General features: G+C 37.6%; 1 protein-coding gene across 4 annotated transcripts in view; it reads left to right on the top strand.

Annotated features, from left to right (window-relative positions):
* Window positions 1-1,464: 1,464 nt before the first annotated feature.
* DMTF1 (cyclin D binding myb like transcription factor 1) overlaps window positions 1,465-26,492 on the top strand; it is a 44,631-nt gene continuing 19,603 nt past the window's right edge. For 2 of the 4 annotated variants that reach the window (XM_032304302.1, XM_032304303.1), the window contains exons 1-7: window positions 1,465-1,602; window positions 11,732-11,854; window positions 13,248-13,364; window positions 15,107-15,229; window positions 19,792-19,886; window positions 23,571-23,685; window positions 24,967-25,043. In XM_032304302.1, the coding sequence (XP_032160193.1) occupies window positions 13,256-13,364; window positions 15,107-15,229; window positions 19,792-19,886; window positions 23,571-23,685; window positions 24,967-25,043 (519 nt within the window). In that variant the 5' untranslated portion in view covers window positions 1,465-1,602; window positions 11,732-11,854; window positions 13,248-13,255. The remainder of the gene's footprint in view (window positions 1,603-11,731; window positions 11,855-13,247; window positions 13,365-15,106; window positions 15,230-19,791; window positions 19,887-23,570; window positions 23,686-24,966; window positions 25,044-26,492) is intronic. The other 2 variants (XM_032304300.1, XM_032304301.1) reach the window with 2 other exon arrangements.

Raw genomic sequence — 26,492 nt, 5'->3', positions numbered from 1 at the left:
TTTAGTCACTCTAGTAGGTATATAATAGTACCTCTTTATTGTTTTACGCTCCTTTTGTGAAACCCAACATTTATGACTGAGAAATTCTTTCACCCCAAAGAACAGCATGGTTATGTGGACTACGGCTGAAAACTATGTACATCTGGGTTAAAATCTAAATACTTATGTTTCTAAGCCCATTTCATTGTGCAGTTTTTTACCACCACACTCCCATGTTTGTGAATTACTGTCCCTTCCACAAAGTCTTTCAACAACATTTTGTAGTCAAAGGAAACCACAACTGCGTAGAAAAATCAAAACAGGCTAAGATAATCGGGGGGATTATTAAGTATTATTAACCTCATTAGCTACTTAGGACCAATTTGGGAGTACCTTTTCACATTCTCCATAGCCTTATTTGACCTTTACGGACTACATTACCCTTGTGACAACATAGTTTGAGTCTACACATAGTTGTTGGAAGCAAGAACATTAGTTAAGTCTAACTTTTTTTTAAAATTTTTTATTTATTTATTTGAGAGAGAGAGAGAGAGCATGAGAGGGGAGAAGGTCAGAGGGAGAAGCAGACTCCCCATGGAGCTGGGAGCCCGATGTGGGACTCGATCCCCGGACTCCAGGATCATGACCTGAGCCGAAGGCAGTCGCTTAACCAACTGAGCCACCCAGGCGTCCCAGGTCTAACTTTTAAACTTCTGTCAACTCAGTACAGAAAGACTACAAGAATCTAGTTTCCAAAACAAGTAAAAATGAGGTTGGAATCCTATATAGTGGTAACAGGTTCGGACCATTCCACCATAAGATTTCCAAGGCCTTGACTCTTTAAAAACACAATCTCTGCCTGGGTCTCACGGAGCTTCTAAAACACTGGTCCAGAGGATGGACCCGAGTATTGGCCCTTCTTAAAAGTTTCCCACGCAACTGAAGAGCAGCCCGCTTAGAAAAAAAGTGGTTTAAGACGGCCTGTGCCCTAGAGGAGAATCTTAGGCTCACAGAGGATGCTTTTGACTAGAACCGCACCACACGCCCAAAGCGCCGATATGGTAATGCATTACCATCACACTGTGAGGAGCCAAACAAAATTCCCGGCTTTCTTTTGCATCTAGACAAGGCTCTTATTCTGTCCCACGCCCGGCCGTACTGGCTCCGGAGCACGGCGAATTTGCGAAACTGCCAGCTGGGCCCAATTGCCCCCACTGAGCCAGAAAGACCACAGTTACGCCCAAGAAAGATGGACCTCCTTCACAGCATCAGCGGCGGAACTGTAGGTACCGCGAGTTCCTATAAGAGAAAAGAAGGGCGGACCACAAAGAACCACCACACAACCGGTACCAAAGCTCCAAAAACTAGGGACTTAGAGCGCTCCGACTTGGCCGGAAGTGACGCGAGCAGCCACCACGCAGGGCAGTCCCAAGGGAGAGGAGAGCGGGAGGGGGAGCGTGCGGGGGCTGGGGGCGGGGCGCGGCCGTAGCTCCGTTTCCGGTGGCTTGTCGCGCTCGCTCACTCCAGCTGCAGCCACTCTTGCCCGTGGCTGCTTCCTCCATCCTGGTATTTTTTGGAGCCTCCATCCTGGTTCTTCCAAAGTGCCCGGACCCAAAACAGGAAGTAAGTGCGATGGAACCTTCAGGTCCCAACCGCCGCCAGGGCCGCTCCGCCCAGTGGAGCCTGTCCGGCCCCCTTGCTGCCAGCCTGTTCCCGCCGGCCGGCACAGGCTGTGGGCACTCGGGCACCGCGGGCGGGGTCGGAGCTGGGCCTTCATGACGCTGAAGCTGCAGTCCCCGCACGCTCAGGCCAGGGCCTCCCTCTCAGGGCCCGGCCCGCGTTGGTGGCTCGGGCTACAGAGTCGGGTAGTGAGCGGCCGCCGAGGCGCAGCAGCGATCCGGCGGGGGCGGAAAATGGCGGCGGCTTCGGTGGAGCTAAATGGCGCCGGGACCCCTGGGGGTGGGGTGGGCCGGCAGCTTCGGTAGAGAATTGGGCACGAGAATGCGGAGAGTAAGGAATCCTTAGTTGCTTTCTCGTGGTGTTCCTCTTGGGGTTTTTTTTGTTACCTTTTCGGTTTTATGTGGTCTAGTGAAGGAGAGGTGGGCTTGAGAGAGTTGGGCGGGTCTCGTCTCCCCCCTCCCCCCTTTTTTTTCTTTTACCTTGTTTGCGGCTTAGACTCTTCCATGTTTTGGGATTCGTTCTAGCTCTGCTGTTCAAGGCCCATGCGGAGGCAGGCGAGGTTGCTGGCCGCGGTAACTCGGTCAGCCTCTCTTAAAACGAGGGACTTGGACTGACTGCGGAGGGGAGAGTGTTCTAGTCGAGCAGAGAACCGTAAAAGGCGTCTGCAGAGTAGTAGTTGGCATATTTTGCTGAGTTCTGAGGAAGTTTTTAAATTTTTTTAATCTTCTTGTCCTTTACAGTAGACTTTGTTTTGACCCAGTCTCTGGCGTAGATTTGGGAGGAGAGGTGGCCAAGGGCCGTTCCATGCAGTTGAATGATACAGCATCTGTTTTTATAATAAAAATACTCGGCGTTAAGATGAGAGGGTGATAATTATATGAAATGTGAGTCAGTAGTCCCTCTCTTTTTCCATGTTTGAATCTGGAAATTCAAATTCGGTGTGTCGTTGCTCTTGTAATTTGATTCATCGTCGTGTGCCTCTTGACAGTAGGCGAGGCTGCTTGTTGGGACATCCGACAAAATTCATCGTCTGTAGGGTGACTTTCGAATATGCCGGGTTTTAAGAAAAGAATAATACCATTCCGAAATGTTTTTTATCTTTTCCTAATTTTATTTTTATTTTTAATTCGTGCAAGGCGTTTAACCATTTACAGCTTTTAAGCTCCAGCCCAAGTAAGAAACTATTCTTCCATTGTGTTGAAAGTTTTACAAACGAGGTATCTTTTTTTTCTTTTTTAAAGGTTTTCATATTTTTCAATGGTGGTTCTTTCTTTGATCCGGCTTTAAAGTTGTTTCTAATAATCTTTTTAGTATTCCTGTTTTGTTTTGTTTTGTTTTGTTTGTAATCTGATTAATTACAACCACTTTCACATTTAAAGATTCTTTGGCGATAAATACCAAAAACTTAGCGTTTTACTCTGGTGGTGTGGTGATAAAAGCATTTATTAGGTTAAGATTCAGAAATGTAGTTAAGATTTAGGAAAAAATAAATATTCAGTTCCTTACCAAAAAATAGGCTGTCTGAGAAAAATTTGGGATGAGAATAGTTCACCAGGGACAAAACAGCTTGAATTTGTATGGAAAAAAATTACAGTTATGAAAAATACATTTCATGTTTATCTCATTATTTTTACTTCCATATACTTTTGTGCCAGCAAGAAGCTAATTTTTGTCTTTTTAAAATTTTTAAATTTTTTCTACTAGTTTAGTTGCTAGGCTTACCCAAAAATACGCTTTTGGGGACTGATCGAGAATCTGCCTTTTCTGAGTGACTATCTGACTATATTTGATTGCAGTTGAGCTAGATGATGGGGCCAAATGCTATTGCCCTGTCTTCATCAGTAAGTACCGGGCATTGCATACTTGCTTAGAACTTTAAGTTCATACTTTGAGCAGTTAGACAAATAAATACATATCGTATAAGTATTTTCCTCAGAACGTAAAGATTTTAGAAATATTTTGAGGGGAAGCAGTCACAAGAATGTTTTGGAGTTAGGATTTGATCTTGGAAAGCAGAGTATGGCTGGGATGTGGTTACTAATAGAGAATTCTATCTAAAGAAGGCAGATGTCCTTGAATCTTTTTTTAAGTTCCCTTTTTTAAGGTTTTTGTTTGTTTAAGACAGCAGGTTTATTTGATTTCACCCTGAGGCAATGGGAGAGAGAAGTGTATTTGTAAGTGTAGATATTGCTGGTTAGAATTGAAATACAAACAGCAGAAGCTTATTTTTATTCCCTTCATTTATCTCTCCAGCATCTACAGGCCCTAGTTTTTATTAACATTGTAATAAAATTGTATGTTCTGACAATAACTCCACCTTATTATAAACAGTTGGCTTTTGTCATGCTCCATTAAGTACATTGGCTTAAGTTAACACCTGTGAGGATGAACACAGTAATGTGAAACAATAGCATCCCTAGGGGTTTACAACCTGGCATATTGATGTTAAAAATTGAGGAGGGCTGGGAAGTGTTTTTTGAAACACTGGGCTTCTAGATCATTTTGAACACACATTTGTAATTGTTGCAGGGACAGCAAAACTTTAGAACACTAATGAAGTTTAGGAAGAGTTGTACTTTTTATGTCTTAGATGCTACTTATGGGATGTTTATCTTCTCAAAATGGAGCTCTGTTTTTAATAGTCAGTCTCCTCTTACTGCCCTAATCTGTAACTTTTTTTTTCCATATAAAAGGTTTGCCTAGCAATTGGTGTACCTCTGAATGCTGTGCAATTTCAGTTCCAAAGCTTTTTTTAATCCTCAAATGATAGGAAATGACCTGAGAAAGTTAATAACTTTATTGCTTTGTTAAATGATCATTTATTAAATGTATGTGGTATTTGTTTGCTTTCATATCATTCTCCCCCTTCTTTTCCTTTTGTGAAGAGAATTCTTGTAAGAGAAATCACAAATAGGTTTGGTTTTGCCTTGATTCCATAAAGATAAATAAAAGAAGGAACCTGTTTATCATGTCTGCTGCTTCCAGTTTGTGGAAATATACCCCATTCCATGACTGAATTCCAGAAAGAAGTTGTCAGGAAAAAGCACACTGGAGATAGTTTTTAATTTTTTTTAAGCTGTCATTTTGGTTAGGTACACTCTTGTCAGGCCCTTCTTCCAAGTACTGGATTGTCTACACTAATCTTTATTTACCATCACATACTATGTAGCAAAAGAAATGCCCATTATGTTTATGTATTACTGCTTATGTGTATGTTACTTTCTGTCAAGAAAGTGTGCTTTAAAACTAAACAGTGTAAATCAGAGGACTGTGGAGATAATTTGATATATTTCCATTTAAAGAGTTCCTGATGGTTCCTTGCATAAAGTGCTCAGTTTTGAATGGATAAAAGTTTTAAATGTAGCCAGATACACATGATTATAAGCTCTTAAATCATGCAGTGCATGAAAAAGTCTTTCTTTCTAATCAACAATATGATTTTATTGTCAAGCCATGTATGAAATGCTGCACTTTGAAATGAACCATACTACCAAGTAATTTTCTTTGATAATAACATTGTCTTTCAATAGTTGGTTAATTGTGGGTGCCTGGGTAGCTCAGTCAGTTAAGGGTCTGCCTTCTGCTCAGGTCATGATCCCAGGTCCTGGGGATTGGGCCCTGCTCAGTGGGGAGTTTGCTTTTCCCTCTCCACCTGCCGAAGTCTCCCCCAGCCTGTGTGCTCACTCACTCTGGCTCTCTCAAATAAAATTTAAGAAGAAAATAGTTGGTAGTTGAAATCATCAGCTTAAGCAACTAAAGCCTTTTATAATAAACTGAACAAATAATTTTGACATGGTGTGTAGTCATATTTTGCCACCGCAAAACTAAGCTGTTAGGATCATTAGTTACCTTAGTCTAGTATGCTTTATGTTCTTTATAGCTTTGCTTCTCAAACTTTTCACAAAGTGTATAGAAGAGCAAATCCCCAGGGGCCTGGAACCACCGTCCAAAGCATTCAACCTCAGTATGAAGTGTCCTGTTTTGTCTTAAAACAGTATTCTGCATCTTTCTCTTCTGCCAACGATCTGTGTACCCATGTTCAAGATACAGGCATTTGATCTTGATTCTCTTTCACTAAGATTTTCTAATTAGCAAAGAGTTTTATTTCAAAATATCTTAAAACATATCTTTTAATTATTACATACTCCAGAGGAAATCCACTTTATAAGCATTTCCTAAGGCATTAATTACATGCAATGATAGATGTGGTGGTGGTCAGTATGGGGTCTTCATAATAGCACAACCTCAAACAAAAGTTCATTTATAGGATAATGGTTAGGTAAATTTAGATAGCATGCACCCATTGAAAATGCTATGGAAAAATAAGTAGAACTGTTGGAAAATACTCCCAATAAAGTAAGTGCAGGAAAAAGTTCAAAAGATGGGACAGTATGTTTGGAAGATCATCACAAAATGTTACAGTGGAATATATGAATAACTTTCCTTATATTGGTTTAAGAAAAAAAATCCGAAAATTAAATGTGGCCTTATGCCAGAAACCCTGCATCTGTGTTTTTCAGTCAACTCATTCAATAAAATTTTAGTGTTACAAGTTCTGTAGCTTGCTTGATTTCCCTGTATAAAAGTATCTTACAATGTTTAGTCTTATCATATCTTACAATGTTTAGTCATATCTTTCAGTGTAGAATCCCGACTCCAAGCTTGTAGGGTCAGCAACTTTTAGCTCCTGTGCTTTTCATGATCTCCACTAAAATATGCCCTCCCACACTTAGATAGTCAGAAACGGATACAAATTTATCTACAAAACTAATTCCCAAACTAGGGAAAAATGCATTTTTCTTGATGGTGGTTTTTGGAAAATCTTGACAGTTTACTTAGCAAATTAGGACCATTAAAGGTATACCTTAGAGATACTGCAAGTTCATTTTCAGACACTGCAGTAAAGCAAAGGTTGCAATAGAACAAGTCAAATGAATTTTTTGGTTCTCAGGGCATGTGCAATTTAGGTTTATACTTACTGTAGTTCATTTAAAAGCATGCAAGAGCATGTCAGAGCCAATGTGCAAACTTAAGAAAAAACTTACAAAATGTTATCATCTGAGTTTTCAGCTAGTCTTAATCACCACAGATCACCACAACCAATATACAGGTGTTGGGTGCTTAGGGGAGATGGCCCCCTGGGGAGTTGAAAATCCCTGTAGAACTTTTGACTTCCCCCAAAACTAATAGCCTACTATTAACCAAAAGCCTTACCACTAACAATTAACACATTTTGTATGTTTTATGTATCATAAACTGTATTCCTACAATAGAAAAATGGAAGAAAACACATTTACAGTACTGTATTGTAAAAAGTCCACATGTAAGTGGACACATGCAGTTCAAAGTGTTGTTCAAGCGTGAGCTGTAATAATGAAAAAATTGTAAATAGTGTGAGAGTTACCAAAATGTGACACAGATGCAAAATGAGCAAATGCTATTGGTAGTACCAATAGACTTGTTTAACACAGGGTTACCATAAACCTTCCTGTATTAAAAAATTTAATGTATAATAAAATGAGTTATGCCTGTGTAGATTTAGTGGATGGAAATACCAGTCCTAAAATAATCCATTGAATGTGAACTTTACATCAATACTGGAGTGAACAGGATGGATTTGTTTCTTTAATTAAATTCTGTATTAAGTACCAGATCCAGAGTTGTTCTTTCGTTCTACATTAAATAGGGTTCTCTTTCATTGGGAGCTCTCAATGAACACGAATACGTTTTTCATTTAAATGTGAATGTAAGTATTTCATTATAATATTTTATACTGCATTTCACATGTTCTCTTGATTTTATTACTATACTGTCGGTATTTAAGAGACCCACCAAAGGATGGATGGAAACGTGCTAAAAAGCCATTTCACCAGTTAAGATGGCTGTTAATTTTGTTTCCCTCTTCTCGTTTCTAGTTAGTATAAAAATAGTACACATGATATAACCCTTTATAGAGAATGAAGGGAAGATATCTTTCTGATAGATTTCCTCTATAAACCAAATAAGGAACAGGTCCAGAAGTTAAACATAGTTTCATGTATAATGAATTAGAATGGAAGGCACTAAAATACTCAGCTTTGTACCCTACTATCACAAGTTTATTCATCAACATTTCTCAGATACTCTCATAGTCCTGTCAGAATACAGTATAGATGTGCTTTTCTAAATAACAGCTTTCTAGACATTACTGTACCTAGTACTCTCACTTGCCCTGAAAGCTAAACCTCATAAAAGACCTGTTTGTCTTGTCTCCCTACTTTGAATTCTCTACATATTCCAGTAGGGCTGCTGTCCCCACTATACCTCAGATACTTTTGTTAAGGCCATCAATGTTCTCCATATTGACAGATCAGATCGTTACGTCTCCATGATCTTCTCTCTTGCCATGGTTGACTACTTAATGCTCCTTGAAAAACACTCTGTGTGTCTTAACACCTTAGTTTTCCTTCTCCATCACTAGCTGGTCCTTTTCATTCTCCTTTGCTTGCTTATATATAGCTTGATTTCCACCTGTTAAAGGGTGCTCTGAAACTGGAATCTAAGCTGTTTCACCAAAGCTGTCTGGGTGATACTATGTTTAAAAATTATTTGCCGGGGTGCCTGGGTGGTGCAGTGGGTTAAGTCAGACTCTTAGTTTCAGCTCAGGGTTGTGCGATTGAGCCCTGCCTTAGGCTCTGCACTCAGGTCAGAATCTGCTTGAGACTTTCTGTTTCCCTTTCCCTTTGCCCTTCCCCCGCCTAAATAAATAAATAAATAAATCTTTAAAAAATGTATTTGCATGACACTAACTCATTTGTCTGATATGTCTAATCCTTGTTGAATTGCAGCTTCTAACAGTCAATGTGATATCTTCATTTGAATACCTTATAATGTTAATTATTCCTACTAATAGTAATAAAAATACATAATACACATCTGAGTGCCCCCCAAACTCAATCAGCTGTCCAAGCCTAAAGCCTAGGAGTAGGCTTGAGATAGTTCCCCTATCCTTAATTTATGTCATCTCTTCATTGAGCAGATCCCGTCAACACTGCCTCCAAATATATCCTTTGTTCAGTCTCCTTTCGTTGCTTGTTGTCAGTAGTCCAACAAGAGTCCTCTCTTAGACAACAGCTTATCTTCATAACTTGCTTATCCACTCTCCATTCTGCAGTCTAAGTGATCTTTTAAACATGTAAATTATATTCCCCAACTGAAAACCACCCAAGGATATTTGGAAGGCCGAGGGAGATCTACCCCTGTCTTTATCTCCAACCTTAAATTCAGCTACTCTTCATTATGGAAAGCCTCTGCCATACTGGCTGCTGGGTTTTGGGGGTTTTGTGTTTTTGTTTTTGTTTTTGTTTGCTCTGCAACAGGCCAAAGCAGGCTCCACTTTAGGGACTTTGCTATTATTACTAATCAGCTTTCAGTCACATTCTTGTAGTGGTGTCTTCTTATCTTGCTGAAGCCCTGGAAAGTAGCCATTAAAGTACTGTTCGGTGTTGATTTCTGTAAAAAGAGTATGTGTAGCAGGAAGGGCTATGTTGACTTACATATGCATCAAATAACTGGAAGGAAGCCTGAGAAATTGATAAGAATTTACTTACAGAAGAGTTTACTTACATATAGAGTTTACTTATAGGGGACCCGGTGACTAGGGAACTGGAGCAGGAAGCAGACTTCCTGCATAAGCACCTTCATCTTTTGTGAATTTTGAAGTATGTAAATGTGTTACCTATTAAAATTAAATTTCAAGTAAAACCAGATTAGTTTCTTAAATATTAATAAATAACATTGACCTCCTAGTTCTAACTACAGTGGAGAGTGGGAGAGACCTCGGGAAAGTGAGTCAAGATCATAGCTAAAGAGACAGTTAATTAAAAAAATGGCCATAGTATCCCCAGTGCCTGGAGAGTGCCTAATAACATTGTAGGTAAAGGATAAATATTTGTTGATGGAACAGATACGCTTGTTAATTTGCAAAGCACCTTAGAACCATTTACTAAGCTCAAACCTCAGTTGCCAAATTTTTAAAAATGAACCTAGATTTCTGATTTAAAGCTAGTACACTGCAGAGGATTACCTGTAATCAGTGGTTGTCAAGAATTTAATACTTTATTTCAGCCAGCCATTTCGGACTCCTTTTTTCTGGTATTATTTTACCGTATCTCTATATTGTCTTAAATCTACCTTTATTTTTTCTTAATTTAGACTAATTTGGGTCCTGGTGAAATTGATTAAAACGCTAAACCATTGACTACTTTGCACCTATCACATGAGCTCTTGTGCTGTTTTTTTTGCTTCATGCTTTCTTTTTATTAAAAAAGAAAAAAAATGGTTGCCAAGAATAAAGTTCTACGTCAGTGGCTTGGATATAAATTCAAACAACTTTTCTTGAAAGGGAGACTCAAAGGAAAACGGGCAAGAGTCTCAACTTTGTTTGCTGGTCTGGAGTTGTTATTAAGGGCAGTGGTCTGGTGTACATGTCTTCTCAGGTATCCAGGAACTGGTCAAACAGCAACTAGTGCTCAGGTGTCTTCCTTAAGTCACTTAATGGCCCTGGAGCCTGGGGTATTGTCCCCAGTGTTCGGAGTCTGTGGTCTTGGAGAATGTTCCTGAGGACCTCGTCTGGTCACTCCTTAGATGGTACCAGTTGTGCTGGAAGACTTCAAAGAAATCATTAACTCCTTGACCTTTACAAGGAGGACATACATTGAGGCCTGTATAAGGTGGGGGTACAGGTCCTAGCAAAATTAGAAGCACGAAAAAGAACAAAAGAAAAAAAAAACCACTTTTTTTTTTTTTACCCCCCATGAGGTCCCTTACAGTTTCCCTGTCTCAGTGTTACTTAAGAGTTCCAAGTTCTGGGATGCCTGAGTGGCTCAGTCAGTTAAGCAGCAGCCTTTGGCTCAGGTCATGTTTCCAGAGTCCTCGGATCCCGCTTGCATCTGGCTCCCTGCTCAGTGGGGAGTCTGCTTCTCCCTCTGCCTCTCACCCTGCTCTTGTGCTCTCGTTCATGCACCCTCCCTCTCTTTCTCTCAAATAAATAAAATCTTTTTTAAAAAAAAACTCTAAATTTTTACTACATAAAAGATTCTTTTATGTAGTAATTTCCACTAATTAATACTATTTAAGGAAATAGAGTATATAAACGTTTGAGTATGTTTTAAGGAAATGAAAACTTAGGAGCAGTGCAGATGTCCAGAGATAGGGCAATTATTAAATAATGTCATGTTTTTTATGAGGTTTAAGTTTACGTGATTCCGAAAACTTCAGTTAGATACCTAGTTTGGTTTCATCATACTTTTTAATATGAATAAACTCTAAAAAGCAGGATATAAATTGCTTACACACTATAGTATATACACATTTATAAACACACACACACACACCAAAGAGAGTGAACTCTGCTTTTGATAAGTTTATGGATGACTTTTTTTTCCCCCCACATTGAATTTCTCCATCTTCTGCAGTAAAGTATTAACTAATCAACCTTTTAAGAAAATTTAATGGATTCAGAAATAAGAACAACATTGGATTCAAGAGCGCTTGTAATTGACCTTTTCTTGCTCAATTGTTTAGGGTTTCTTTTTTTTCCACAGATCCATAGACAGGTTTGTTTACAGATACACAGTTTTTAATGCTTTAAGATGAAATACAGTATTATGTATAAAGAGGTGTTAGTAAGTTATATAAAGAAAAAATATAGTTCCTGGTAGTATTTGTGGTATTCTACACCTGGGGTTAGGTTACACATACTCTGTCTGTAGTTCATAGAGCCAGTAGCATAGTTGAACCTCTTTTTTTTCTGAGAATATTTGCCTATTGAGGGACAGCTGGGGTTGAGAAACTGCCTATAAACTAAGTAAGTACAGGATCTTATCATTTCTGCCTTTCACTGGGGAATACTTTCAGAGGCTGATTTGATTTCTAAAATGAAATCTATTTAGAAAAGAATTCTGGTTTTTGTCATTTCATTTCTAGTTGAGACATCACGGAGACTTGAGGCCAGAGTGTCATGAGTGTATTGACAGAACACAATTGTGTGTTCTTATTTAAGCCTTATTGTGTAACGCTTTTACTTTTTCAGAGTGTTGCAGAGGTCGGAATATGGGAGAGAAGCAGTCTGGATAACATGAAGGTGATGCTGGTGTCTAAGGGAAGGCGACTTGATTCTGTGGGAAGGGCTATACCTGATTCATCTATTTTCTAGGTAAGCCTGCCTTTGTTCCAAGGACTTCACCTGTGTTTTGCAAATTCTGGTGTTAACTAGATCATGAGTTCTACTTATCTTTAATTTTGGAAATGTCATCTTTATTATTGTTAAATGATTGATGTCCATTAAAACAGTAATTTGTAGAGTAAGACCTGAGTGAATCATTGAATCTTTACCATGTGCATGTCAATGGATTTTTAAGTTTTTCTGCCAAGGGAAAATACACTTGAATAAATGGCAAAAATGTGAACAGACTAAGATGTTGTATATAGGAGCCAAATATTGAGAGATGAGTATACATTAAAGCTTATGGCCTCTGTTACTTAGTTGGTAAAAAGTAGGTGGACAAGACCAAAATTGAGTGTTGAGGGAAGAACTTCGTTGAGCATTATAAGGTGAACCCCAAAGACTTCAAACAGGCCCTTGATTTTAATTCAGTACACTTCCTCCTGTCAGCCATCAAGTATTTGTATTGTGAGACTGATTATTCAGTTTGTCTGAACAAGAGGAAAATAATGTATGTGTAAAATAGCAGTCAAGGCACTTTAAACAAAATCAGTTCTCTATTCCAAAAAATGGCTTACCTCCATATCCATTAAAAAAAGCAATTTGGGGTGTGCCTGGGTGGCTCTGTGGGTTAAAGCCTTTGCTTTCGGCTTGGGTCATGATCCCTGGGATTGAGCCCTGCATCGGGCTCTCTGCTCAGCAGGGAGCCTGCTTCTCCTCCCCCTCTCTCTCTTCCTGTTTGTGGTCTCTGTCTGTCAAATAAATAAAATAAAATCTTTAAAAAAAAAAAAGGCAATTTGGTCAGTGATGGATGTATGTGCTTATTTAATATCATGGAAAAAAACATGGTGGGGATAATTCCACAGTGTTCTTAGTTTTAAGATAATAATAAAGCTTAAATACTTGCAAGAAGTATTTTGGAAAAACACTAATTATTAGATTTATTGTAGATTTTCTAAGATACAAGGTTTAATGAATCTTCTGAAAGAATCAGAAGTTAAACACCTATTTGAATATATCACAAAATTGCCAATTAATAGTGGTGAGAGTTTCGCTAATGAGACACAATATTTTATGGATAAGACAGCTTGGAATAGTCATTTTCATTGGACGTGGTGAAACCAAGTCCATTTGAAAAAATAAGTGCTGTAAGTTTTTAATTAGAGAAGTCAGATTCTTGCAGATTATTACCTCTTACTCTAAATAGTGGGGATAACCTTTTGAAAAACAGTTTTTGAAGTCTGAACTGTCATTGCAGTTCACATAAAGAATACTGTAGTGAATATAAATTGGGGGGTGTTTTGGTGGGGAGGAGGAGGAAGTTGGAGGCTACTCTCTGTTCGTATTTGTAAATAATGTTTTAAATACGAAATCTGTTCCACAGATTTGAGTATGAGCACAGTTGAAGAGGATTCTGACACAGTAACAGTAGAAACTGTGAACTCTGTGACTTTGACTCAGGACACAGACGGGAACCTCATTCTTCATTGCCCTCAGAATGGTAGGAGAACTTGCTGATGTAGAATTGTGGATTTTTTTTAATTTCTGGATTTTAGGTCACCTTTGATCCCTGTTATCCAGATAAACAGATTAGGCCAGGATGGTAGAAAAGGGGGTTTTCTCTTTGGATCATGAATTAACCTTAATTTATATATGTATATTTTTAATATGTTTGTATTTTTAGAATTTACTGTAAATTTGAACTTTCAGTCTTGTAGCTACTTTATGAATGAGTACAATCTTAATGAGCCTACAAAGATGATGATTGATTAACTGTAATATACTTCCTTTTTGATATCATGTGGTGCCCGCAGTGTATGTAGTACATTAGAAAATATAGAAGTAGTCCTGTCAGGTTTTTTGCTGTAGTCTATTAGAGGATTCTGTATGACTATTTTGAATAAGATTTAAGATGATTATCTGTAAAAAGCTAAGATTCCATAACCTTGAGGCTTGTGATTTTGTTGTCACTTCTCTACTATTCCTTATTTGTATTTATTTTTTATTTTGCTTTAAGTTTATCTTTGCTCAACCTAGGTTTTATCTTCTTTTCTCATTCAATACTTAATTTCTGATTATTTTATTCAATAGATTTTAGTTACCACCTACCTGTTAAAATGATTCAAACTTCTTTTTTCTGAATTCTTTGTTTCTCACAGACACCTTAAATTTCACATGTTCCAAACTGAATTCTTTTACAAAATTCCCAGTCCTAGTTCTCTCAGTCAGCTTCATTACTTCGTATCCCAGATCATAAATGTGGGTAGGAATAAACCCTTCTCTCATCTCCTATGTTCATTCCATCATGAAGACTTGTTGATAGTATTTTGTTTCTTGAATCCATCGCTTCCTTTGTCTCAAGTCACCCTTTCTTAGTTCAGAGTCTCATTTCTCACCTGGGAGGCCCTCGTAGCCTTTTAATGCATCTCCCCACTTGAATTCATCTTCCAGACTGCTGATGACCTTGCTCATTATACTCAGTGGTGCAGTTTTGTTTGTTTAAGTGTCCCATGGTTCTCAGAGTACAGTGATGGACTCCCATCATCTCCACTTTCCTCCCAACCCCCACTTCCTGCCTCATTTCATAGATCTGTGTCCCAGCAATTCACAGCTGGCTTTTTTCCTTACAGACCTTAAGCTTTTCCTACCTTGCTGTCACTGCAAATAAGTATTCCTAATGCCAGTAATAATCATTTACCCCGGGCATCTGTTCATTCAAGTCCTTTCCAGTTTAAGACACCTTCTCCAGGAAACCTTCCTTCACCTGTAGTTTAAATTAGCTGCCTCTCCCCTCATTCCATCTGCATAACTCTTAGAACGCTATTTTGAAATCGTCGTTTTAGTCATCTCCTCCACTACCCTGTGAGTTTCTGGACAGGAAGAGTATCTGGCATTGTTCTGTTCCCAGCACCTAGCACATAGTAGGCATTCAGTAAATATTTGTGAGTGGTTTAAAGAACCAGCCCTTGTTTTTACGTGGGAAATATTTGGAAAAACAGGTTGTTAGCACAGAAGCGTGATGTTTAAAAAGTGGCACCCCGGTTCTCATAGTTCTTGCCATAAGAGTAGGAGCTGAGGTTCTGCACTGGGGACAGAGAAGGCAGTGTCATTTGGAGTCCAACCTGCATAATTGGGTTAACTGAGCAGATTGATAAGGTGGTTTTACAGTTACTGATTGGAGACTTTGGGTTTTCCTCATTGGTTTGAAGATTTTGAGATTTTTGTTTTATTTTGTTTCATTAGAAGCTGATGAAATAGACTCAGAAGATAGTACTGAACCTCCACATAAAAGGCTTTGTCTGTCTTCTGAGGATGATCAGAGTATTGACGATTCTACTCCTTGCATATCAGTTGTTGCACTTCCACGTAAGTCACCATGTGTTAAGAACAGAGTTCCCTTTTGAAATCAACTTTCAGCTTGGGGGAGCTCTAATTGGCATTTCAGGGTAGACTTAGACCCATTATTTTTCTCTTTGTTTAGTCAAAACAACTCTTAACTAACACGTAATGAGTGGGCACAGCTCTAAATGCTTTTACATATACTGCCTATTTTAATCTTCTCAGCCTTTTTGTTTTTAATTGTTGTCATCCTCCCCACCCCAAACTTTTGTAGATGTTTTCTCCTGCTCGTGCTCTCCACCATGAAATTGTAATACCACAGATACACTGATTTTTTTTTTAAGTACTGTGTTATGTATTATTGTTTTATTAATAAAGAGAATGCTTTTTTCACCCACACCTCGCCCAGAAGCACGTATGCCCATGCCCTCATTGAGAAAACATGCTGTAGAGTAGATATTATGACCCCTGTTTTATAATGAGAAAACTAAGGCACAGAGAGGTATGAGAACTTGTCTAAGGTCATACCCAGCCATTCTGGTTCTTGAGAAATTTAACTTTGCTCTAGGTATCAAGCAAAATCACATCTTCATTCTGTTGGAAAAAACGAAGATTAGGTTTTCATCATGGCAAACCTTGCCTTCACAAAGTCTGTGTGCACTTTTTATGTACAGTTTATTCTTACTCAGTTAAATAGAAAAGAAACCATTTGCTATATTAGTTTACTGTGAGACTTTGTTCCAAGATATTGTTAAGTTAGCATTACTAATATTTACTAATATTGCTTCCAGTGACATACACAAACATAATGTATTTCTGATTAAATGATCTTTCCTTCTAGTGATGATTCATACGATTTTTAAACTCCTGATTTGACCATCATTAGGTTGTGATCCAGTCTTAAACTTGACTGGCCTATCTGTACACATACAATCCTATATGGACATTTTCTAAGCTGGAATTTTTTAAAACTCAGATATAATTAATCTATAACATTATATTAGTCTCAGGTGCACAACACAATAATTTGGTATATGTCTATGTTGTGAAATGAACATAATAATTCTAGTTAAAATCTGTCACCACACATAACTACAGGGTTTTTTCCTGTGATGAGAACTTTCAAGATCTGCTCTCATAGCAGTTTCCAAATATATGTTTTATATATTTTTATATATATATTTATGTTTATATATTTAAATATAATATATAAATATTTATATATATATAATATAAATATATATAATATATTTTAGTCACCATGTTGTACATTACATTCCCAGAACATAAAGTAAAACAAAAATATTTATTTTACTAAGCCAGAATTTTTGAGGGAATTATGACTGGTTAACCCATTTGGTTAAAGTTGAATACTTTGGTCATGATTTTATGTTCAAACTACAGTTGATATTTTGTTCTGTTTTATGGTGTTAGACTGAATCCTTCACACACTCACTTACTTAACTGGGTGGGATAATCTAGCTGTGCTGACCTAAAAGCTCCTGACTGCTTCATTTGGGGTCTTAACATCATCATGTTTGGAGGACATTCTAGAACCTAATATTCGTAGTAAGACTAAATTTATGTATGAAACATGGGCTTTAAGTATTGTTCTCTAATTTGGTAAAAAACATGTTATAACATCAACTTGGGAAAACTTCTCCATTAAAAAAAAAAGTCACATAAAAACATGAAGTTCTGTGTCCATCACCATCACGTGGGACTGACTGAATGGGCAAGTCATTGTTGGAGTTCAGGGAAGTAAATATCATTAGCTCTTAAAGACTTAGCTGCAAATTTTATTTTAATAGTTAAGTTTTCATTATATGCTTTATAAAGCTGATAAAAGTTTATCTGTCTGCTCCTTAAAAATCCTCTTAAGTCTCATGTTAATTATCCTATATCACTTACTACTTCTTACTGCAATTATCTACCACCCCCATGTACTCCATTCCCTATTCACAGAACTCTTGGTGATTATTTAAATGATTGTTGCAATATCTTAGCCTCTTCTACCCTTTGTTCTCCACACTACCTTGTTTATTTCTCCCATTACCTCCTTTGCTGTTACTTTGAAGTCCATTTGTGATCTACTTCCAGCACTGCTTCCTATCTTTCCAGATTTCTTCCTCTAATACTCTTGAATGCTTGCAGTCCTTTGCCCACTAGGACCCACTGATCTTAGCACTTTTGCATTGTTCTTTTTCACTTGTACCTTTTGTTTCCTCCATACCCAACTTGTTACATGGTTAATCTTGCATTTACCTGCAGATCCTTTTTTCCTTCTCTCACTTCATTGCCCTTTAGTGAAACCACAACCCTGGTTAAATCTGGGGCTATTTATGTCTACACTGGTATAGCCAATTGGAAAACAGCACAAACAAGCTAAGTGATCCTACTTTAAAGTCATGATTATTAACTTGAAGTGGGCTCATAATGTTGCCTGTGAATCACACCACACTTAACAATGATGTTTCTTCTCCTGCTTAGAAATTACTGTTTTCATACATTCCTGAAACCTCCAGTGTTTTCTCCACCTTCGTTAATCTCAGCAGATAACCTTGCTTCTACTTCCTGAGAATATTGAAGTAGTCCAGATAAGTTTCTGCAGATTTCCACTACTACAAAATACACAACCACATTTAGCTATGTCTATACATTCTGTCTGTCTTCTAGCTAAAGCCCATCCTTCGCTTAACTAGATCTCATCCCTTTGACCTACTCAGGGACATTGTTGCTGCATTTCTTCTCCCTCCTTTAAATCATCAGTTTTTCATTCTCCACTGGATCATTCCCACCAGCACTGCAAACCTACTATAATTTCTTCTTTAAAATGTCCCTGGGATGCCTGGGTGGCTCAGTCGGTTTAAGTGTCTGCATTGGCTCAGGTCACAATCTCAGGTTCCTGGGATTAAATCCTGCATGGAGCTCCTTGCTCAGTAGGGCGCCTGCTTCTCCCTCTGGCTGCCACTCCCCCTGCTAGCACACGCACTCTGTCTCTCTGACAAATAAATAAAATCCTTAAAAAAAAAAACAAAAAAATCTCATTAGCCCACTTTGGACTCCCATCTAACTTATTTCCTTTTCTTTAGAGCAGAATACTTTGAAAGAATTGATATACTTACCTCCATTTCTTCCTAAACCCACTCCAATCAGGGTTTCACCTCTTAATCATTTCATCAAAACTGTTCTTTCCATGTCTCCAGAGACTGGCTTGCTGCTAAGTACAGTGGTGATTTTTTTGTTTGTTTCAGTCTTCTTTACTTGAGCTATCCATAGTTTTTGATAATATTTATAACTCCATTTTTTTCTGGAACATTTTGTCCTTTGGTTTTCAGGGAACACATTCCTGTAGTTTCGTCTACCTCACTCTCTGTGCCTTCTGAGTCTCTTACGCTGACCTGTTCACATCCCCGGGCTGTAAATTGGAGCAGTCCAGGACCCAGTTCTTCTGCTGCTGCTATTTTGTTTCTTCTCACTTTCTAGAATGTATTTCAAATCCTGTCTCAGGTGATGATGCCAGATTTATTCCAGTCCAGAATTTATCTTAATTCTAGATGTTCAGCCTCAAACTAGTGTGTTTAAAACCAAGCTCCTGAAACTTCTTAAATTCTAACGTTTGCTTCTTCTGCAAATAAAAGTTCATTAATGTCAGGTACATTCTTCCACTAGGTCATATTTTTAAAACTTTCATAACATCCTGGACTTTATGGTTTCTTTCATGTTTAGTTTATCCACAAATCCTGTTGGTTCCCAAATCAAAATATATCCACAATTTGAACTACTCATCACCCCTCACTTGAGTTCTGCCCTGGTCCAGTCACCAACTTCTCTTACCTGGATTATTGAATTAGCTTCTTAAGTGATCTCACTGTAGCCCTTCCTGCCCTCAGACTGTTGTCTCCTTAGGAGCCAGAGTGATCCCATTAAAATAAAAATCAGATTGTCACTCTGTGTCTTCTAGTAGTTTCCTCTCTCAGTGTTAAAGCCAGAGTCTTTACATTGGCCTTCAAGCCCCCACACAGTATCTTAATGTTCTTGTTTAGCCTTCTCTGGTCACACTGTCCTCCTTATCATTCCTTTGAACAGTCCAGGTCTGCCCCTATCTCAGAGTCTTTGCTCTTGGCTTTCCTTCCGCATGAAGTGTTCTTTCTCGAGATACCTGTGTGACTAGTTCCCTTTGTCATTTGGATTCAAATCTTTGTTCCTTTTCAGTTCCTAAAATTTAGTCTTTTCAGACTAAAATTTCAGTCCCCTTCCCCAGTACATTCCCTTTTCTGCTTTATTTTTGCTCATTATTCATCAACATTTGACATAATAGGTTCATTTTGTGTCTTTCCCCTACTAGAATATAAGCACCACGAAGGTAGGACTTTGTTTCATTTGCTTACTGCTGTCTTCCTGTTACCCAAAGCAATGCCTAGTATGTATATCAGGTACACAATAAATTTTTGTTAAGCATATATGGCAAGGAATATATTAGGAAATTAGATGATCACATATTTTTTCCCATGAATTTCTTTCCTTTTTTTTTTTTTTAAATTAGAATCTGCTACTATTCTGGAGTTGAATTGTTGTTTTTCTTGAAGTTTCAGAAAATGATCAGAGCTTTGAGGTGACCATGACTGCAACCACAGAGGTGGCAGATGATGAGATTACTGAGGGAACTGTGACCCAGATCCAGGTATAGTGAGTCTTTTTACTGACCGCAAAAGGATTATCCTTAACACATACCTTAGGTGGTAAAATGATGAGAACATAATTTGTCTGACAAAGGACAGAATTGAGGTAAGATTTATTATTTCATTCAGGTTTCCAGTCCCCACTTATACGACTCTCAGAATAGTAGGCAAAGATAGAGTTTGAAAATTCATTACCTGTAGCGTGGTTCACACCTGTTGAGACAGATGGTGCACGTGCATTCTGTATCTACATAGGATGTTCTCATTTGAGCTATTAAATAACCTTAAATCTTATCTTACCAGTTATATAAGATATTGGTATAAAGCTTTTTAAGTGTTACCCAGCAGTATCTCTGGTGACTGATTTAGAAGGGCTACATATGTGTTGCATTTTAGTATGAATGGAAGCTATTCATTTCACATGGATTTTAATTTTAACAGTTGTCCCTTTTGGTCCTTCTAGGACTAAGATACATTTTACCCTGAGTTAAGTGGTTGGATAACAAGCAGGTCCTACTGAACTTCTTTGTATCTTATATATGACTTATTTCTGGGAAGTGTAATCAGAATTCTTTGCTCTCTTAGATAGCCTGGAGCTTAAATCTGTTTTACTTTAAAGTTAACGTCTGGGGGCGCCTGGGTGGCTCAGTGGGTTAAGGCCTCTGCCTTCGGCTCGGGTCATGATCCCAGGGTCCTGGGATCGAGCCCCGCATAGGGCTCTCTGCTCAGCAGGGAGCCTGTTTCCTCCTATCTCTCTGCCTGCCTCATCTCTCTTGTGATCTCTGTCTGATAAATAAATAAAATCTTAAAAAAAAAATAAAGTTAACGTCTGGCTGATTGTGCCTTTCTTTTTAGTATCTTGTCCTTTTGCTTCATTTCTTTATTTAATAACATATTTTTGAAGTAGATAATAGAGACATTATAAGGTCATTATTTTTCCAGTGACCCTTCAGTTAAGTGTAAAAGTTACGAGTTGATACATAACATCAGAGTGAGGAAATCTCCAGTGGGTGCACTGTGAACCTTCTTGACAGGGAGCTTCACAGTGGGTCTAGAATGACAAGATTTCTAAAGGAGTGAGTCTTTCATGTACATCAAACAGTTTTGAGCCTGCCTACAGATCCTCATAATCTGCTCTTGGATTTGAGTGGGTGATTTGGACAAGAATTTTTTCTAAGTCCTCTGAAGCTATAGAGCACGTTCTTCAAAACTGGGCTTGTCAAATTCATTTCCAATTCAAAGACTGTATAGTCTCACTTTGTTTCATTTTCAACGCAGTAAAAATAGCTGTGTATATATACATGTGTGATTTGGTTTACAACCTGCTTGTTAAAAGATTGGGCAATGGCAGTGTGAGACAAATTATAGGGTTGTTTTGTTTGGGTTATTTCTTAAAAGTTAATGAGCTATAATTTGATATTAGCCTCTTGGTTTATTATTACCATTTTAGTGTATGGAAAACATTTAATAATTTCTAATACTTGTTTCATAAAAATACCATTAAGTTGTGAGTGAAAGCATAGTTCAGAGTTCAGAACGAGCCTGCTTTTTGTGGTGTCCTGTGCCAAAGCAGGTGTAACTGTTTCACATACCGTTGTAGTTAATGTACTATCCATTTCAGAATTGATAATTAGAAACTCAAAAATTTCCCAATATTTACAGTGCTTTGTGGCTACAAGAGGTATTTCATGGGGGAATTATTTAGATTTCCAAGTCTGTGTATGTTACAGACATAAAATCCTACAACTACACCTACTCAGAAAGGCTGCATGTCAAAAACAGCATACTAAACATATCTGAGTAATTTTTTAAAAATGAGTTTATAAAGTAGTGAAAAATGGGGGTAAAATACTGTAAAACTTAATAATATGTATATACTACGTATAGTTAGACATTCTTTGAGTAGCCTAAGTCATCTACAATACTCCATTCATTTGCTATCGGATGGTGTTAAGTTTCATTGCTAAAATTTAATAATTATTGGCTTCATTTGATGGCTGTTTACATGTTTACCATTTACGTATTTAGTCTTTGTATGTGGTATTTGTATTTCTTCATCAGAGTAATTTGAGACAAAAAGCATTAGGCTTTGTCCAAAGAGAACAGTTAATCAGCATGACAGGGATATTCCTAGGTTCAAAGAGTGGGCTGTATATTTAGATTCACTTTGGGAAATGGTGGTTTTATTTTTTTAACAAGCTGATTAATATATAAGAATATTATCTCAAGAGAGTATTTTCTACATTACATTTCCTAATAGTGGGTATTGTTTATATGAAGGTCTTCTCACAGCAATCTGTCACCCTTGATGAATAACCTCTGTGTCAAATCTTAGACAGTTGGGATGTTCAGGATACAAGAGACCTTAGACATTATCTGTCTAGTCTGTCTCTGTTCTCACCTTTATAAAGGAAGCCTCTTGATCTTTAAAACAAAAAAATCTAAAATGTATGACAGATAAGCATAGGGTGACAAAACTTTTCATACTTACTCCAGTGACTCTAGCTTTTTGTCCATGGATTTAAGAACAGTGCTTTTTTAAATACAACACATTCATTATTTCCAGATTAAAAAAACGAGATAACAGTAGAGATGTGTCTTTCCTCCTCGTTGTACTTCAGCTGTTGACTGACAGCTGCCATCTTCCCAAGCAGGATGATTTCAGTGCCTCTTGAAATTAGAAATTCAGTTTCTGCCTACTCAAGAAGTAGTCCAATGTCTGTTAGGACTTACCTCCGGCCAGTGACATAGCTTAGTTGACCAGTCTGGAGACTGAACTGAGCTGAGTGGTCACTGGGCATGTGACTGTCTTCCTGGCCTACATATGATAGGTGGGCTTGTCCCTCGAATGGTAGCCCTGTTGCCACATCTTCCTTACTCATACAATAGCTGTCTTTAGCCCAAGGCCAGCTCTCTTAAGCAGTTTTGTTCCTGCAGAATTTGCTAGATCACATATGTCTGTAATTGAAAATGTACCTGGTGTGATAATCGTATAAATATATTAAAAGCCACTGAATTGTATACTTTAAAGGGTGAACTTTATGGTGTGTGAATTATATCTCAATAAAGCTATTAGTTTTTAACTACACTTTTCTCAGTAAAGACTGCTTTAGCTGCAATAAGAAGAAGAAGCGATAACATACAGTTCTTTGAGAAGAAGGTACATTGATGAGGTTAGGAATCAGTTCTAGAGGCTGGCTAAAACAAACCTGTCCATAAAGAGACCGTGATTTTGCTATGTCTTCTGATTTGGCCTATTAATCCTTTAAATTTAGCAAGAGATTAACATTACAGAAGACTATATTCTGGCAGCAAACTACCTTAGGGACCTGAACAATCATGACAGTCAAATGAAACCTTTCTATTTTATTATATGTATGAGCTTATTTTACATATATAAATAAACAGATGGCTTTAGATATCTTGTATTTCTTTAAGTACTTACTGGAACCCTAGCTACTATTCTATAGAAGTTGTGCCACTAGTACGGAGTTAACTTACTTAAATGAAGGTCATATTTTGTTAATGCTGGCAAGTTTGTTTTCATACTGTCATAATAAAAACAGGAAAAAAAATTGTTTTTCCATAGATTAGAGTTTTTATAATGTTTAGTATTGCAGGTAAAGATGAATCAAGTTGTATTAAATAAAGCTATACTTTTTTTTTCCACCCTTTACCCCTTCAAGATTCTACAGAATGAACAACTAGATGATATATCTCCCTTGGGTAATGAGGAAGTTTCAGCAGTTAGCCAAGCATGGTTTACAACTAAAGAAGATAAGGATTCTCTGACTAACAAAGGTAAGAAGTAATATGAATTTCAGTGTCCATTGGAAAAAAAAGAGGAGGTAAGAAGAACTCGGAGTCATCAGGATTTTGAGGACTTCGTAATTGTGATTGAGTAGTTACAGTAATTGAGTTTTTGTGATTGATTACCTTTGGCTCTGAATGAGACCATGAAACCAACATTTGTTTTTCAATGGTCATAATTCTCTGAGATGCAGTAAATCATAAACAAATGCACAGGGGTGGCATTTAAAAGAAAGTAGTTACTTCACATGGGAGTGGGAAGTCAAGTCTTCAAAACTCTTGGTCTGATAAGCGGCTTAGAGGTTTAAATTGTTTATAGTGCTCTGGAGTTCATGAGGATTGGTGGGGAGCTGCTACAAGAAAGTGGGGATTATGTTTACACCACTCTGAAGTTAAGGAAAGGAATTGCATTCATCCACTGCATAGTAAATACTCATTATAAATATATTATTTGCTTCATATCCAACATAGTATGTTTACCTTGTTCTAGAATCATTTGTGCATGCTCTTTTGCCCATAAAATTATTTTTTTCATTGGTGAATTTTTCAGACAGTTTTGAGCATGATTTGGCTTTTTGTAATTTTCATGTCTTTTAGCTTGCCTATATTGCTCCAAGAATAAGACATACATAACTGAGAGGAAGTAATAAATTCTTACACTTTTACTTATTATTTTCTTTATTCAGTAGAATTAAGTGTTGTTGGTTTGGTTTTTGGGGTTTTTTGGTGTTTTTTGTTTTTGTTTGTTTGTTTTTTGTTTTTTTTTAGATTTATTTATTTATTTTAGAGAGAAGGAGAGTATAAGAGAAGGGGGGGCAGAGGGAGAGGGAGACTGAATCTCAGAATCTCAAGCGGATTCCACACTGAGCACAGACCCTGACAGAGGGCTCCATCTCACGACCTTGAGATTATGACCTGAACCAAAAACAAGAGCTGGACAACTTAACTGCCTGAGCCACCCAGGTGCCCTAGGAGTGAACGTATTCTTTCTTACAAACCAGAGGTAATGGGGCACATAGCTGGCTTAGTTAGTAGAGCATGTGACCCATGATCTCAGGGTCAGGAGTTCAAGCAAGCCCCACCTTGGGCTTGGAGTTTACTCAAAAGAGATTACAAAAGCAACTATTGGGGATCTTTCAGATTTCAGATGAATAAAAAAGTAGCTATATTTTGTTCCCATAGATAATTTATTTAATCACAAAGCAAATTTGCAGTATTTTATTCCTCTTGAGGGATAACATTTTCTATAACATTGTTTCTTTTCTTTTAAAGGACATAAATGGAAACAGGGGATGTGGTCTAAGGAAGAAATTGATATTTTGATGAACAATATTGAACGCTATCTAAAGGTATTTTATGACATTTTTTGTTTCACAAATTCTTTCATTGCCAATTGCAAAAATCATCAAAGCATCATTGTATATACTTTATAAGGAGCTTTTCAGTAGTTTTTCTAATGGATGATTGGTTAATGTGTCATAGCTTCATAATTTTAAGGTGTATAATTATAGCCTATTTTTTAATGAATTTCAAATTTTTAGTTTAACACAACTTTACTGTGTTAGTCAACACCTGAAATTTAGGCAGATCCTAATAGCTTCTCAGAATCTTTCAAGCAGCCTGTAAATTAGTTTATGCTTGTATTGTCTAAAGCCTAAGATTCATGTCTTCTTTGAGTGTATTTACAACATGAGTCTTCCCCTTTTTAAAAAAATGAATAATTTTAGTTCATTTTTCCATTGAGGCTTATATGTGGTTAGCTAAGTCATCCTTTTCATTAAATGTCTCTTGAACATAGTATTTTTGAGGTACTGGAGATATGAATTGCTATAATACACAGTGTTGGCTTTTAAAAGCCAGCAATTCATTTGGGAGTGTTAAAAGCAGGTGAAGAGTAAGGCTTTGTACCATGTAAGTGATACATGTTGTGAATTCTGCATGAGATTGGAGAAGGAAGAGTATATTCTTAGGGTTAGGACAGTTATGGAAAATATTTGGAAGAGCAAGGATTTAAGTGGAGTCTTTTTTTTTCTTTAAGATTTTATTTATTTATTTTGACAGAAATCACAAGTAGGCAGAGAGGCAGGCAGGGGCGGGGGTGGGGGAAGCAGGCGCTGAGCAGAGAGTCCAATGGGGGGCCCAATCCCAGGACCCCAAGACCATGACCTGAGCCGAAGGCAGAGGCTTTAACCCACTGAGCCACCCAGGCACCCCTATTATTTATTTATTTATTTATTTATTTATTTTATTTTATTTTATTTTATTTTTTTGAGTGGAGTCTTCAAAGGAAGAGAACTTGGGCTAGAATGGGGCTGGAGGGAGCATGAGCAAATGCCGAGCACCAAGGAGTCAAATGAAACTCAGAGCACATTAAATTAGTCCCTTTAACTTGAAACGAGTAATTATGTGGAAACTTGGCTTTGAAGTCCAGTCCAAAGAAGTAGAACTGTCTTATAGGAAATGAGAAAAACTAGTAACTTAGTTGAGTGAGGGATTGGTGGAGTAGGTCTGTGCTCTTTTCAAGGGACTTTTTCTAGTAATTTGCTGACCATTCCCTTATTGGAGTTAGCGCATGTTTGAAATACAGACCATCAACATTGTTTGGGAATGGGACGTGTACAGCATTTATTTAACCATTCTCCTATTGTTTGATACTTAGGTGGTTGATAAAATTTTTCACTGCTATAAATATATTGGTGTCTAGAATGTCCATATTCCTAAACCTGATTTTAATCTGCATTGTTCCTGAGCTAAGCTCTGTAAACTCTAAGGAGTAAATTAAAAAACTTCAGTTCTTT

Source organism: Mustela erminea, chromosome 11, assembly GCF_009829155.1.
Source record: "Mustela erminea isolate mMusErm1 chromosome 11, mMusErm1.Pri, whole genome shotgun sequence".
Taxonomy (NCBI): Eukaryota; Metazoa; Chordata; class Mammalia; order Carnivora; family Mustelidae; genus Mustela; species Mustela erminea.
The sequence above is the reverse complement of the archived record's forward strand: the minus strand, read 5'-3'. Positions and strand labels throughout refer to the sequence as shown.